This window comes from Somniosus microcephalus, chromosome 3 (genome assembly GCF_052327205.1).
Source record: "Somniosus microcephalus isolate GS21.2 chromosome 3, FLI_Smic_1.0, whole genome shotgun sequence".
In the NCBI taxonomy this organism is placed as follows: domain Eukaryota; kingdom Metazoa; phylum Chordata; class Chondrichthyes; order Squaliformes; family Somniosidae; genus Somniosus; species Somniosus microcephalus.
Window position 1 is genome coordinate 76,384,642 of NC_140989.1, and position 16,615 is coordinate 76,401,256.

The window sequence follows — 16,615 nt, forward strand, 5'->3', positions numbered from 1 at the left end:
AAATACTTGAGAAACTAATGGGACTAAAAGCCAACAAATCCCCTGGACCTGATGGCCTACATCCTAGGGTTCTAAAAGAGGTGGATGCATTGGTTGTGATCTTCCAAAATTCCCTAGATTCTAGAACGGTCACAGCGGATTAGAAGGTAGCAAATGAAATCCTGCTATTCAAGAAAGGAGGGAGAGAGAAAACAGGGAACTACAGGTCAGTTAGCCTGATATCAGCTGTTGGGAAAATGCTGGAATTCATTATTCAGGAAGTGGTATCAGGGCACTTAGAAAATCATAATATGATTAGGCAGAGTCAACATTGTTTTATGAAAGGGAAACCATGTTTTAACAAATTTATTAGAGTTTTTTGAGGATGTAATTAGCAGGATAGATAAAGGGGAACCAGTGGATGTAGTATATTTGGATTTCCAAAAGACATTCGATAAGATGCCACATAAAAGTTTGCTACGCAAGATAAGGGCTCATGGGGTTGGGGGTAATATATTAGCATGGATAGAGGAATGGTTAACGGACAGAAAACGGAGAGTAGGGATAAAAGGGTCATTTTCCAGTGGCAGGCTGTAACTAGTGGGGTGCCACTAGGATCAATGCTTGGGCCTCAGCTATTTAGGCTCTATATTAATAACTTCGATGAAGGGATCAAGTGCAATATATACAAGTTTTCTGATGATACAAAGCTAGGTGGGAAAGTAAGCTGTGAGGAGGACACAAAGAGGCTGAAAAGGGATATAGACAGGTTAAGTGAGTGGGCAATAATGTGGCAGATGGAGTATAATGTGAGGAAATGTGAGGTTATTCACTTTGGTAGGAAGAATAGAAAAACATTTTTTTTAAATGATGAAAAACGATTAAATGTTGGTGTTCAGAGAGATTTAGGTGTCCTCGTACAGGAAACACAAAGTTAGTATGCAGGTACAGCAAGCAATTAGGAAGGCAAATGGCGTGTTGGCCTTTATTGCTAAAAGGGTTGGAGTACAAGAGTAAGGGAGTCTTACAACAATTGTACAGGGCTTTGGTGAGACCACACCTGGAGTACTGTGCACAGTTTTGGTCTCCTTGTCTGAGAAAGGACAGACATGCATTAGAGGCAGCACAACGAAGGTTCACTAGACTACTCCCTGGGATGAGAGGGTTGTCCTATGAGGAGAGATTGAGTGGATTGGGCCTGTACTCTCTGAAGTTTAGAAGAATGAGAGGTGATCTCATTGAAACATATAAGATTCTGAGAGGGACTGACAGGGTAGATGCTGAGAGGTTGTTTCCCCTGGTTGGAGAGTCTAGAACTAGGGGGCATAGTCTCAGGATAAGGGGCAGGCCATTTAAGACTGAGATGAGGAGGAATTTTTTCTCTGAGGGTTGTGAATCTTTGGAATTCTCTACCCGAAAGGGCTGTGGATGCTGAGTCATTGAGTATATTTAAGGCTCAGATCGATAGATTTTTGGACTCTAGGAGAATCAAGGGGTCTGGGGATCGGGCGGGAAAGTGGAGTTGAGGTCGAAGATCAGCCATGATCTTATTGAATGGCGGAGCAGGCTCGAAGGGCCGTATCGCCTACTCCTGTTCCTAATACTTATGTTCATATGTTCTCTTTGACCAACCTTCTGGTCATCCTAGTATCTCCTCCTTTCACTCAGCATACATCTTTATCTGATTACACCTCTGTGAAATGCATTGGGCTGTTTTTCTATGTAAGAGGTGCTATATAAATGCAAGTTGTTGCATTTGTGTCTTCTATATAAACCCCCCCCTCCACAAAAATAGAAAATGACGTTGGCTCATTAAGACAGCTAAAACAGGAATTCAGATACTTGCTGAAAGTGTAAGCACTGAAAAGAAAAGTTAAAATGACTCATGACTGTGTCTTTGATTATGATTCCAAAACTGATTTTGTTGCTTTGTACAGTTTGTTTATTCACAATTTTTTGTCACTTTTGTTACTCTGACCTTCCCTTGGCCATTTCATTGACCTATATATTGAAATCTATATCAAAATAAGTGGGCTCCTTTTTAGAATTACTGTTATCTTTCATCCTAGTGCTTTTCTGCCTTAGTTTCCAGTTTGTGTCGTACCCCTGCAGGTCAGTGGCCACACATCACATGAGTGTTCTCTAGAACTGGAACTGCAAATTGGTGCTACATACTGGAACTGGAACTGCAAATTGAAATGTGGTCATTGGCTTTTCTTCGCTGTGCAAAAAGAGAGAGATTTTTATACTAACAGGGCGTTTGGTGCTCAATTGTCATTGCAGCAGTGCAATATTAAAGATGAACTCGTATTTAAAAAAAATATATATATATTTTCAAAGCAAAATTGTTGAACATGGCTATTTGCCATTTTGACAGTGTCTTGAAGACTTGGAGATAGAAACCTGCTCCCGTACCAATTTATTAAAGTTATACAGCAGTTCCACAGGTCACACTGGATATTAATCCAGTTCTCGGCCAAATCTTTCTCAAGATTTGGCACAGTGAGGAAAGTGGTTAAAAAGCATATGAAAATGCAGAAGGATGTTACAGGGATACCAGAAAATTATATTTACATCTTCTTTGAAATTCTGCTTAACCGTTCAATAGAATAAGATAACTGATATACATTTGTGAAATACCATGTAAGGTTTTGTGAATTATACAGTTCTGAAGGAAGTCAGCTTGTTTGAATTACCAACGTTTGAATAACTTATCATCACATGAAGAACGAGTCTCCTTAATGACCATGGATTGGAAATCATTCTGTTTCCTTGGAGAATAAAAGGGAACATTGAATACAATCTACTCTTAATTCAAAATCCCTTAATTTAAATGATCCAAATATTTATTTTTCAGAAGTCCCTCTCTTTTTGTTATTTGCATATTTAATTCAAATTACTGTATTTGTGTTTCATGAGAAAATGCTTTGCATTATCAGGAATAGACTGTATGTTGTGCAGCTTTTAATTCACTTTTTGTTGATACTCAGAGCTGTAGGAATATCAGAATATACTTGTCTATCAAATAACTCTCTCTTGTTTCTTCCACCAGACGCATTATTTTGGACTTTGGTTCCTCAGTAAGACTCAACAGGGACGATGGGTGGAGCTAGAAAAAGCTCTGAAAAAACAACTGGACAAATTTGCCAATGAGCCTCTCCTCTTCTTTGGAGTGATGTTCTACGTACCCAGTGTCTCAAGACTTCAGCAAGAGGTCACAAGGTACAGAAAGTCAATGAGCATTTTCTCTTACTGCCTAGTAAATTGTCATGGGAATAGTGTTCAGGAGAACTCTGATCTCCTTCCAAGTTTTTCATTAGGCGAGCATATACAACTTGATGAGATAAAAAAGAAAACCGTGAATGCTGAAAATCTGAAATAAAAACTTGGAAATCCTTGAAATGCACTGAAAGAGAATAACATTTTGGGTCAACATTTTTCATTAGTTCTGTTGTAGGGTCACACCTGAAATGTTAACTTTTTCTCTCTCGTTTTTGAATGCTGAATGATTTGCTGTGCATTTCAACAGCAACACCTGTATCTATTTCTATCGTGCTGTCGCATACAGAATGTTGAACAAGAAAGAGGGGGTACTGTGCAACAGGGAGATAGGAAAAGAGAGGAATAAGGTGCACAATGAAGAGAAAGGTCTTTAGCAGGCTATTGGAAGCAAAGAGGAAGGTAACACGGTGAAGGTGTCGAGGGAGAGAGTTTGAGTTACCAATGTTTCCTATTTATGATGTTTGAGAAAAGAGCACTTATAGACTCAATAAATGTGAATTAATTCTAGTGCATCATTGGTGTATTTGCTTTGTGCTATTCCTGTCTTTCTCGACTAACACCATATCAAAACTAGTTTAAGCATACTTTCAAACCCCCTAATGTGGAAACATTTCAAAAATGTTACTTAAATGCAGGGCACAGTTTTTAATTTTTGAACATTTCATGTGAATGCATATGTGTATACGTGCAGCATTTTTACAGATTCACAAGAAATCAAAGTACCTGCATGTAATTCCAATAACTTGCGCAATTCCATTAAGTTACACAGAATTCACAGCATAGAAACAGACCATTTGGCCCAACTGGTCTATGGTGGTGTTTATGATTCACACGAGCCTCCTCCCATCTTACTTCATCTAGCCCTATCAGCATAACCTTCTATTCCTTTCTCCCTCATGTGTTTATCCAGCTTCCCCTTAAATGCTTCTATACTATTTGCCTCAACTACTCCATGTAGTAACAAGTTCCACATTCTAACCACTCTCTGGGTAAAGACCCCTAGTTTTGTAATCCCCCACAAGTGGACACATTTTCTCCACGTCTACAGTTTCAAACCCCATCATAACTTTAAAGACATCTATTAGGTCACCCCTCAGCCTTATATTTTCTAGAGAAAAGAGCCCCAGCCTGTTCAGTCTTTCCTGATAGCTATAACTACTCTGTTTTGGTATCTTTTATGATGCTTCTAAAAGCTGAGCGTGTAGTCTTAAAAGTGCTTCATGAATTTAAGATTGCAGTGTTTGGCATGGCAAACTAAATCAGTTGCTAGCTGAACTGTTCATTATAAATATATACAATTCCACCACTGCTTAGGTGTTAATCACCAACCCTGACGGCCTTTATAGTCAGTACCTAAGGCACTTGTCATAGAGATTTCATTTAATGACTTGAGCAAGCACAGTAATGAGAGGAAACACACTTAAAAGCCTAAAATAATGAACAGGAGATTTGATTTTGAACTAGCCTTGGGTAATTCTTCAGATACAGGGTGCTGTTCTGTGTTACTGATCAGAAGTGCTGATTTGAGTGAATTGTTTATAAATTTGAGGAATAGTTTGTCTGCAGAGTCCTTAATAGGCCTTCAAAGAGGTTAGGATTGATACATAAGAACATAAGAACATAAGAAATAGGAGCAGGAGTAGGCCAATCGGCCCCTCGAGCCTGCTCCACCATTCAATAAGATCATGGCTGATCTGATCCTAACCTCAAATCTTCTATCACTCTGCATCCACCCGAACCCATGTGATCTCCCGGGAGAGGCGAAAAACCAGATAAAAGACCCAATGGCCAATTTGGGAGAAAAAAATCTGGGAAATTCCTCTCCGACCCATCTAGGCGATCGAAATTCTTCCAGGAGATCACTCTGTCCCTATATTTTCTACAGTACTTACCTTCTGTAAAGGCGATCTCCACCCCAGCCAGGAACAGGAATAAAACCATCTCCTGAAATCTAACACAGAATTAGAACACAGGAGCAGAACCAGGCTACACGGCCCCTGGGCCCACTCCACTACCCACAGGGCCATGACCATTCCGAACCTAGACTCATGTCCAATTTCCTGCCCGCTCCCCGTAACCCTTAATTCCCTTTACTTCTAGGAAACTATATTCCTGTTTTAAATTTATTTAATGATGTAGCTTCCACAGCTTTCTGGGGCAGCAAATTCCACAAACCTACCACCCTCTGAGTGAAGAAGTTTCTCCTCATCTCAGTTTTGAAAGAGCATCCCCTTATTTTAAGATTATGCCCCCTAGTTCTAGTTTCACCCTTCATTGGGAACATCCTCACCGCATTCACCCGATCAAGCCCCTTCACAATCTTATATGTTTCAATAAGATCGCCTCTCATTCTTCTGAACTCCAATGAGTAGAGTCCATCACAAGTAATGAACTTGGCAGTTTCAGATACACTTTTCATCTTCACTATTGTTTACAGGACCGTCTGTAGCTATTGTGTTGTAATTTGCATTGTAACTTCTTTATTTATCCCAACCTGGTGGTAATTAATTTTTTCTTTTAAAGTTATTTTTTCCTTATAGGACCATCCATGGCAAAGGCCCCATTCTTCTTTATCCAGTATTCTCTACACAGAACTGGAGTTGAGCCACACATGGATCATGTTCTGGGGAAACCTTATGGTGGATGACATCCCCTTGTGACATTTTTCAACATGCGCACCATTATTCTGGGACTAGTCCCAGTTCCTCTCTGGCATGCTACAGGTTGAGTCTCCATCACCTCCTTGAGGCAGCCATCCATGCACTCCCTGGAGGATATTTGGATGCCCAGGATATTGACTCCTTAGGAAGATCACAGTTTCTCTTTGGTGCCCCCATCTGCTTGGAAGGAAACTTTGAATAGATTTTGATTCCATTATCTCCTGGGACCTTGCAGTGTATGTAGCTGCCATGGTGCCTACTTCATGGTTCCACCCCAGGCAACTGCCCTGGAAACAATTTTGCCTGTAGCAGGCAAATAAAGAGAAAGACATATGAGAAAGGAAAAGAAAGACTTGCAGTTAAATAGTTCTCTATCACATTTCTCATAAACACATCACATACAAATGAATTGACATGCATAGGTAAACAAAGCAGCCATCTTGTGTAAAGCAACATCTCACAAAACAGTCATGAAATGAATGATGGTTTAATCTGTTTTTGGTGGTGTTGGTTGAAGGGGGCTGTTGAGGAGACACTAGGACTAGGAGAGCTTCTCTGAATAGTACCACAGCAGCTTTTAATGTCCAACTTAAGCCACCAGAACAGGCAAATTGGTTCTTGGTTCAATGTCTCATCCAAAAGACTGTATTTCCCTGATAATGCATCATTTCCACTTGCTCTGGACCAATGCCTGGGGTGTTTGGACTGATATGCAGAAACTGCCTCAGTTTCAGCCTGGGTAGACAAAATTAGGTCCATCGTGCCTTCATTAATCTATTACCCACCTAGCGATTAATGGTCACATTCCAGGCTTGCCATGTCAATACTACTTCCTGTATTTGCCTACTAGAGGTAGGTTTATGGAGGAAGGTGGTGTTTCTAGTAGGGATAAATGTAGAGACAAATCATATGCTTTTGGATCCATCGCAGGAGGTTTTCTGACTAGCAGTCATCCCAGCTGCAGGCTATGGTAAAAATCACTTGCAGATTTTTCAGGCAGCAATTCCTTCTACTGGTGAAGGCCCTCCTTCAGACCATGTTACTAGGGCAACAGCAGGTAGCATTGGATGCCCTAGGTTTAGGTGCATGATCTGCTGCTCAGGAGATCTTTTTCTGCCAACTTACTTGACTGTGACGGTCAGGTTTCCCTATAGAACTGCAGTGGTAAATTTTGCAAATACCCATGCCAAGTCACTCTTTGGCAATGAAATGGAAGGGCTGTCAAAGAGGGTTAAAATGCTACCTGCAGAGCACTAATGCAAGCCCACATAGAGCAGTGGTCACCCCAAAGATTATTGTTAAACCAGCCAGTCAAGATTGCAAGGTTTCTATTTTTGATGTGTGGTGCTGATTGCAAGAACGCATTGTTCTGCACAGGGTTCAGTTCCAGGCAGCACCTCCTCAAGTTGCACTTTCCTATATGGTTGAGGAGACTTTACTAGGAACAAATGTTGTCATAACAGGTGTACTGCAGATAATTCCACCTGGCCCAATAACTTACTCAAACTAGATGAAAGAACTTGCATTTATATACAGTAGCACCTTTCATATCCTCAAAATGTGCCACAGTGCTTCACAGCCAATAAATTACTTTAAGTGTAGTCACTGTTGTTAGGTAGGCAAATGTGGTGTACACCAAATTCCACAAACAGCAATGAGTTAAATGACAAGTTAATCTCTTTTGGTGGTGTTGGTTGAAGGATAAATGTTGGCCACTTCAAGTCGTGCCATGGGGATCTCTTATCTCCACCTCAACAGGCTGATGAAACCTTGGTTTAAGGTTTCATCCCAAAGACAGCACAGCACTCCCTCAGTACTGCACTAAAGTGCCAGCTTAGATTCTATTCAAATGCTGGAATGAGGCTTGAACCCATGACCCGATGACTCAGAGGCAAGAGTGCTACCACTGAGCCAAGCTGACATCTATGAGCAGCACAGTTGGTCCATAAGGTCCTTCAAGTTTTAGTGTGGGTCAAGCCCGTACTCCTCTGGACAGACAACATGGTGCTTTTGTATTTCTGCACAAGGACGGTGGATAAAGCTGTACTGTTTCACCCTCTTTTGGAAACTTTTTTTCCCCTCCAATTCCCTTAATCTCGAGAGAATCTAGAAAGTCTGAGCGGATGGAGTGAAAATGATTCTGATAAACGCATGGTTCTTGTATAGGAGAGATCTCGCTCAACTGTCAGGTTGGATCATCCATGCACAATCGACCAGTTTCCAGTTGACATCTGGACTGTTGAGTGGGACACTTACTAGACCAAGGCCGTGTAAAATCTGTAGTGAACACCCTCCCTGCTTGTGTAAACCATCTATGAGTAGCGCCTATAACACAAATTCCCTCCGTGGTGTTCAGGGAAAACCAAATTCCCTCCTTCTGAAACTGTCTTTTGTCTTTGAATATCTATATATTTTCAACCTGCATTTGAAACTCCGCTCCTGCCATGCTCATCTTGTAGCAATTTCAGTCTTCAGTAACCTTGTTGCATCTAGATTCATTAGCAAAAACATTGGCCGCGACTTTGCCGGCGCTCGGGGCAGTTTTGGAGGCGGGTCTGGTGGTAAAATTTGAAAAAAATGACGGTGGGTTCCAATCCCGCCATCAACCCGCCTCCGTTAATTGCTTGGATAATGCCATTTTAACAGTCATTTTAGATTTTACCACTTTTTCTGCGTGTTCCACGCTGTTTCCAAACCATGCCAGATGATTGTGTCGGGTTCACAAGCGGCTGCCTTCTTGACAGCTGCAGCTCCAGCATAAAAATGGAGCTCTCAACAAGGCTCAGTTGCAGGTGGCAGAACTCTTTTTTTTCAGGTCTTGGAAAACCTTTTGCAGGTCTACTGATCTTGGAAGTGGTGAAGCCGAGATCCATCTCCACTTTGACCTCCTGGGAAAACCCTCTCCCCACATTGACTGAGCACTTCTTCAACGGAGATATCTACCAGCAGCAATGGGAACCATTTATTTTATTTCATTTCATCCTGGTCCTCCGATTCGGAGGACGAGTAGCAGCAGAACCAGGAACAACAGCAGCACCAATAGCAGGAGCACCAACCTCCTGCTGAGCCACCTGATGGTGCACAGGGCAGAAGGCATCAGCGCAGGGCTGCACATCGCCGCAGGGTTTACAGGCTGAGGATGACCTTCCTCAATATGACTGAGCAGCTGTGCCAAAGGAGGCTGAGACTTTCACGAGAGGTAGTTGGTGACATCTGCGCAATGCTGCACCAACACCTGGAGCCCAGAGGAGCAGGTGGACACCCCTTACCAGTGGCCGTCAAAGTCACCACTGCCCTCTTTTTTTTTGCTTCAGGGTCCTTCCAGGGCTCATCAGCAGACATCAGCGGCATCTCCCAGTCGGCCGCACACACTTGCATCATGTAGGTAACCGATGCTCACTTTGCCAAGGCGCACAATTACATACTCTTCTCCATGGATCGAGCGAGTGTAACCGCGCGTGTGGTTGGCTTTGCAAATATGGCAGGCTTGCCAAGGGTGCAGGGCGTCGTAGGGCACCCCATCACAACCCAGCTGTTTTTGTCAACCGCAAGAGCTTCCACTCCCTCAACGTGCAGCTGGTGTGTAACCACAGGAAGGACATTGTGCATGTTTGCGTGAAGTACCCTGGCAGTTGTCATGACTCGTTCATCCTGCGGCAGTCTAGTGTGCCTCCGCTCTTCAATCTGCCAAACTAACTTTCCGGGTGGCTACTGGGAGACAAGGGCTATCCCCTGAAGACATGGCCGATGATGCCGTTGAGGCCATTGAATGAAGCTGAGGAGTGCTACAATGCCAGCCACATTTTGACCAGATCCATTATTGAGCAAATCATCAGCTTGCTGAAGATGCAATTCAGATGCCTTGACAGATCAGGTGGAGCCCTACAGTATTCAGCAGCCAGGGTCTCCAGAATCGTCGTGGTCTGCTGTGTACTGCACAACATCGCACAGCATCGTGGCTTGCAGCTGCCTGAGGGACAAGTGGTTCAGCACATAGCCTCCTCAGATGAGGAGGAGGAGGAGGACCTTGCGGAGGCAGATGCGCCAGTTCCAGCAGCACGCGAGCACATTGCTGCCCGTGATGCAAGGGATGTACTAATCTTTGCCAGATTTGCTTAAGTAGACGAATCAAACAAATGTGGCTGCCACCTTTGTAACACACCATACACAATGTACAAGAACCTGTGGGTTCCTATCACTCACACCACCATCATTACAAATGCAAGTCGCCCTGAGACCTCAATGTGCAACTTCCATTTCTGAGACCGCATAGGCCAGTACTTCAACTGTTTGCCATCACTTCTGTTTGTCATCCTTTTGTGAATGGATTAATGTCAAATATTAAAGAAAACAAAAGACAACAGAACAGAACACCCAAGTGACTACCCTTGTGACTAATTGTGCTTTATCTTCCTCTTGCGTGTGCTTCTACGTGGTGCCTCCCCTGTGGCATCAGCAGATGTGGAGGCACCTTGCTCACTTTCATGCTACTTCCTGCTTCGAAACCTTTGGCGGACATCCTCTGGGTTTGCGAGCCCGTGCGGGCTCGGCAACAGTCTGCTCCTTCTGCATCTGTGCAGGGGCTGAGATGCCCATCTCAGTTGGGTGAGGACTCTGGTGGGGCTCTGACCGAGGGCTACTCAGTGGCATGGGAGTGTAAGTGCTTGGAGATGAGCCCCCACTTCCTTGTTGCCTGCCACCAACATCCCTCTCATGAGTCAGTCCCACTTCAGTACTAGCAAATGGCTTGACAGCACCTTGCTGCACATCAGGGGGGCCATGAGAACCCTTCTCTGCACTGGCAGTCCTACTCAAAAGGACTTCCATGATGCTCTGGTTTCTCTGCTCAATAGCTGCCATCGCTCCTCCAGAGATGTCAGCCTATTCTGAACATTCATAGAAACATAGAAGATGGGAGCAGGAGTAGGCCATTCAGCCCCTTGAGCCTGCTCCGCCATTTAATGAGATCATGGCTGATCATCCAAATTCAGTGCCCTGTCCCTGCTTTCTCCCCATATATAGAAACATAGAAGATAGGAGCAGGAGTAGGACATTCACCATGTTTTCCTGACTCTGGTGACTTATTTCCTCCATGACCATAGCCATCCTTTCCACGGAGGTAGCCATCCTTTCCACGGAGGTTGCCATCCTATCTGTGTTGGTGCGTTCATGCGCCATTGCCTCCACAAAGGCACTGCTCATGTTAGACATGGACTCCTCCATCCTCTCCACACTCGCAGTTACCCTGGAGACAAAACCAGCAGAGACTCCTGCACCTGTTCCTGGAGTTCCAGCACCGCTCTCTTTCTAGATGGACCCGGAGGCACGGCCGACATGCAGCTGAGCAGAGCTGAGAGTGCCCTGCGGCCACCGACGAGGACTTTCCACTGCTGTCCCTGTCTCCACCATCTGCTGATGCTCACTTGTGAGCTGTGATAAACCAGGTGACAACACTACTCTATCTCCCGAAGGTCCCACCGAGGTGTGCGTCTCTGCGCTGGTGCTGGGTGCGCTTCCATCTGCTGACGCTGCGCCCTCAGAGGTTTCGGCTTCCTCTGAGGAGTCTTCTGGCTCCGGCTCATCCTCCTGGACAGTGGGGAGGGGGGGCTGTCGATGGTCCTGTGGGGGAGTAAAGGCATGAGTTGCACATGTGATATTAATGTAGCATGCACTTGGAATAGTGCATCATATGGCATTTGATGCTCATACAAATTGACTTATCAGTTACTTATGCAATGTCAATGAGATGTAAATCTATTCTGTCACCAGCTTGCTCTGCTGCGCCTGTCTGACCATCCCCCTCTTCCAGATCCTCATCAGCTCTGACTATTTTGAGGGCAGCCTTCTCGGCGTTGGTCAAATGAGCAATTGAAGGTGGCCCTCCTCCTGTCTTAACCCTCTCCCTCTTATTGCGGGCTCTCTTCCTGCAATGAGGGACACAAGTGGAGTTTGAGTGAGAATGATGGAGTGAGTATAGAGAAGCCATAGCATAGATGCTTAGGAGATAAAGATGGAGTGAGGTGCCAATACCAAGGGCCCGCCCTGTGCGTTGTTAGTTGTTGGCATTGCATAACAGTGATAGCGAGTGTGAGGGCAGCATAGTCGAATAGTGAAGTGATTGTGTACATAGAGAGAGAGGGATGGTTAAGGGTGCAAGGGATGTAAGGTTAAAGTGGGATGTAGAGGAGTAGGTTGACAATGCAGAGTGCTGGTGATGAGAGGAGATGGGGAGCAGATTGAGGGTAATGGTGATGTTATACTCACTTTCCCTGAGCGGATCAGGTCATTGAACCTTTTTCAGCACTGCACCCAGGTTTGAATGCACATTGATCTCGAGCTGACCTCCTGTGCAATTTTCAGCCACACAGCTTTGGTCTGCTGTGGTGGCTTCTTCCTCCTAGAGGATGGGAAGAGTACCTCCTTTTGGCCCCTGACTCCCTCCACAAGAGCAAGGAGGGAGTCATCAGCAAATCGTGGTGAGGCCTTCACCCTTGAGGTTGCCATGTCAGCAGTCGTCAGCAGAGTAGACAATCCAGAAACAAAAAATGAGAGAATGAACCAAGGCTGCACGGGGCCCTTAAATGCAGCTGGCTCACAGACGTCAGCAGAAGTGAGTTCCAGACCCAAAACACTAATTGGCCAGGGGAGCGCACACGCAGGGACTCAATTGCCCAATTAGAGCAAAATCGCAATTTTTTACCGGCTGAAAGCGGAGACCGGACCGGGACTCGCCGATCACCTGACCACACCCACCCCGCCACCAATGATAACATCACAGCCTTTGTATTTCATGAAGGCAATCCAAAAATTAAATCCTAATGGGCCTCCCAAATTGGGACCTTATTCCATTCATCAGCACCAACAACAACTTGTATTTATATAGCACCTTTAATGTAGAAAAACATCCCAAGAGGCTTCACAGAGGCATAAGGAAAAAAAATGACGCCAAGCCAATGAAGGAGATATTGGGTGACAATCTAGAGCACCAATTATGTGGTTCTTCGGACACAACCAGGTTTCCTGCTAGATAGATTGTTTCCTCGCTTCCATTTGGAACAAGAAATTATAATCATTTCCTTTTACCACCTCAAATCCAAGTTGGAAATTTCCCTTCACAATGTGGATACTGGAGATGCATTAGCATATTGCATGGATCAAACTAAACCTCACCATCAAACCTGACGATTATTTGTCAGCTGGTCAGGAGCTTCAAATGAAACCAGTCTTAAAACAATGAATTATGAAATAGCTAGTGGAATGCATTCTCCGCTGCTGACATCTGTCTGGCTGGACACTTAGTGGCTCAATAAAAGGCACACTGCCTGTTTTGTGACCGTTTCTTGAGTGTCCTTATAGCAAATTCTTACAGATAATATCTGTGAAATTGCAATATGGAATAATCCATATGTTTTCAATAAGCACTAGTATTTGGAATTGCCAAAGTTAACTTGACTGCATCATAAGTGTAATCATAAAATAACCGGCATTGATACTGGTTATGGAGCAGTTCACCATCTGAAAGTACAGCTTTTGGGCTAAAGAAAACTGCCCAGTGTGAGCAATAGTAATAGAGAGAACTGGAGGTTACATTCCATATAGGTATGCATTCCCAGTGTTTCAGTATCCAGGACATTCTCTGACTATAGATGGGGGATTTTATAACACCAGAAACAAATTTATTTAAATATTTCCATTATGTGTGTTACGAAATTTATAAAAGTGTAAGTCATAGACTTTCTTGGAACACTCTAAATGCTGTAATGCTCAGCAGGATTTATACCACAGAATCTCCCTGACAGCTACCAAAACAGTTAAATACTTTAAAAAAAAGAAATGATGTGTTAAAGTAGATATTTTCCCCAATGAAACACCAAAAGAAAGTGGTGATTATAGAGGTCAGAGTGCCCCAAAATATATTTTGGGATGTCTGATGGTGATACATAGAAACAGTGGATTCAGAATGCTCGTAAATGGCTCTCATCAGAACAATGGAATTTGTTCTAAATTAGAGAAATCTGAGTGTATATTTGCCCTTACAGCTGAAGTGAATGCTCATTGTTCAGTAACTTAGTAGTATGAAAGGTTTTCATGGAAGGGGGGGGAAAATGATTAAAATTCCAACCTTATCAGAACACGCTCTGCTATGTCTTTCAATGAAAGACCCACAGTGTTCCTTGTGTCTCTCTTGTGTCAAAAGGTTGACATTTTTAGCTTAAGAAAACAGATTTATTCCAAAGTTAGTGTAGAGACAGCTACCACCACATTGTATAGGTTTCATGAGTCAGATCACTTGACTGCTAATAAATGTAATGCTGCAGCCATTTATTAGTCATCTTGTGCCTATGCTTTGCTAAATCATTGCAACTCAGACACAGTGGGTTAGATTTTTCTTCAGGTTTTTGGAGGGCAGGGCTAAATGGAAGTAAATCTGGTGGAGTGGTCTTGCACTTAGCCTCCTTCCTGACATTGGAGCCCTGCAGCGCTTGCTGTAAACATGCACCGAGTATGTAAATAGTAGTGTTATGAGTGTCTAATGTGCAACACTGTTTCCTTCCCTCAAAAGCAACGTGTAGTACAAAAATAATGTTGCAAGTTGTTACTGCGGAAGGAGTACTGTGTACAATTTTGGTCTCCTTACCTAAGGAAGGATATACTTGCCATAGAGGGAGTGCAATGAAGGTTCACGAGATTGATTCCTGGGATGGTGGGACTGTGGTATGAGAAGAGATTGAGTAAACTAGGCCTGTATTCTCTTTAATATGGCAGAATGAGAGGGGATCTCATTGAAGCATACAAAATTATTACAGGGCTTGATAGGGTGGATGCTGGGAGAATGTTTCCCTTGTCTGGGGAGTCTAGAACCAGGGGCCACAGCCTCAGGATAAAGGGTAGGACATTCAGGACTGAGATGAGAAGAAATTTCTTCACACAGAGGGTGGTGAATCTTTTGGAATTCTCTACCCCAGAGGGCTGTGGAGGCTCAGTCATTGGGTATATTCAAAACAGAAGTCAATAGATTTCTGACTAGTAAGGGCATCAAAGGATATGGCGATAGGGCCGGTGAATGGAGTTGAGGCAGAAGATCAGCCATGATCTCATTGAATGGTGGAGCAGGCTCTAAGGGCCGAATGGCCTACTCCTGCTCCTATTTCTTATGTTGTTATGTTCTTCTAAACTGAAGTGCTGTAAGTGGCCATTTTGGAAAAGTTCTGAGAACAATTTCTGATTAAGTAATTAGATCTGTAGTTTTGTCAAATTCAAAAGTAGAGGAAAGCTGAAACATTGTTTCAATGTTGAAGCCTTTAATTTTGGAATCTGGCAGCCATTGCTTTCCAACAAAGCCCTTTTCCTGTGACATTCCCTTTTAACCTCAGTTATGTGGGGGAGGAGGATCAAGAGGAAGAACTGAGGTTGCCCCGACTGGTCAGAATCCATAGGCATTGACTGGCATTCACCCAGTGATACCCACTCATCTGTGACAATGAACCCACATACTCCTATCTAAACTTGTTAAGTCACCAATGCCTCAGAATGCAGTGCTTCTCACAGGAGTTGTGCCGCTGACAGATGGGAAACAGAAAAATGTCACATTAGTGCAGTAGTGGTTGCTGTTCTGAGAATGAGGCTGAGGCACAATGTTGGGAGAGCAGAGGAAGCTTAACTTTGCATTAAACGGTACTCTACCTGCATTGCAAATGCTTGATGCTGACATTGGTTACTTTAAACTGAAAATATTCCATTCTCCAGCATTGACCTATCTCAGCTTAAAGTGCAGAAAATTTCACAAAAAGTCATAAAAATGTTGTTTCAGTGCAATGAGTTAATTTTTCTCTCCAATCTTTTAAGGAGACGTGGATTTTGAGTTGGTTACACAGTTATTGCCTATTCTTTTTATCTCAGGTTTCTTTATTCTTGAGATATTCATTTTAGTAACATTGCATTTTAAAATCACAAGATACCTCTTCCTCTTCCTTCTATTGTCCATCTCCCAATATATCACCCATGTACATGCATGTTTTAATTCAGGGCACAAGTGTGGCCATGTAGTATGTAATAATTTTATTTTCGAAATTCATGTGAGGTGGATGGCAGTGATTTAAAAACTTAGTGGGCGAATTCCCCAGCCCCGAGGAGGCGGACAGTTGGCAAAATGGCAAAAACTGAGGGCGGGTTCTGAACCCGCCTCTTTGCAATTTTGCCGGTGGCAGGTTTGATGGGTGCAATTCGGTCCCGCCTCCATCAGTCAGGAGAGGTAGTTAAGACCCTTGAATAGTAGTTAAGGGCCTCTATAATCCTGTTTTGACAGGCCTTTTTTTATTTTATCACATTTTGCACGTGTTGCACGACCCTCCTAAATCACGCCAGCTAATCCTGGTGGGTTGACAAGTGGGTGGCCTCCTCACAGCTGCAGCTCCACCATTAAACCGGAGCTTTCATCAGGGAGCAGTTGCAGGTGGCAGAACATTTGTTCCAAAGGTCTTTCAGCACTTTTAGCAGGCCTACTGAAGTCAGAGGTGCTGCAGCTTCTATCTCTCAACTGTGGGGCCTCCTTGGAAGACCCTCTCCTGCTTGGACTGAGCGCTTCCCCAATGGAGGTATCTGCCAGCAGCATGGGAACCATCTATTTCCTTTCACCATGGACCTCAGATTCGGATTCGGAGCAGCCACGGCAGCAGCAGAACCAGGCAGCTCAG

General features: G+C 43.8%; 1 protein-coding gene across 3 annotated transcripts in view; it reads left to right on the forward strand.

Moving 5' to 3' along the window:
- Positions 1-16,615, forward strand: part of LOC147121149 (tyrosine-protein phosphatase non-receptor type 14-like) — a 311,830-nt gene that overhangs the window by 177,327 nt on the left and 117,888 nt on the right. For all 3 annotated transcript variants that reach the window (XM_085981181.1, XM_085981179.1, XM_085981178.1), the window contains one exon: positions 3,032-3,201. In XM_085981181.1, coding sequence (XP_085837307.1) covers positions 3,032-3,201 — 170 coding nt within the window. The remainder of the gene's footprint in view (positions 1-3,031; positions 3,202-16,615) is intronic.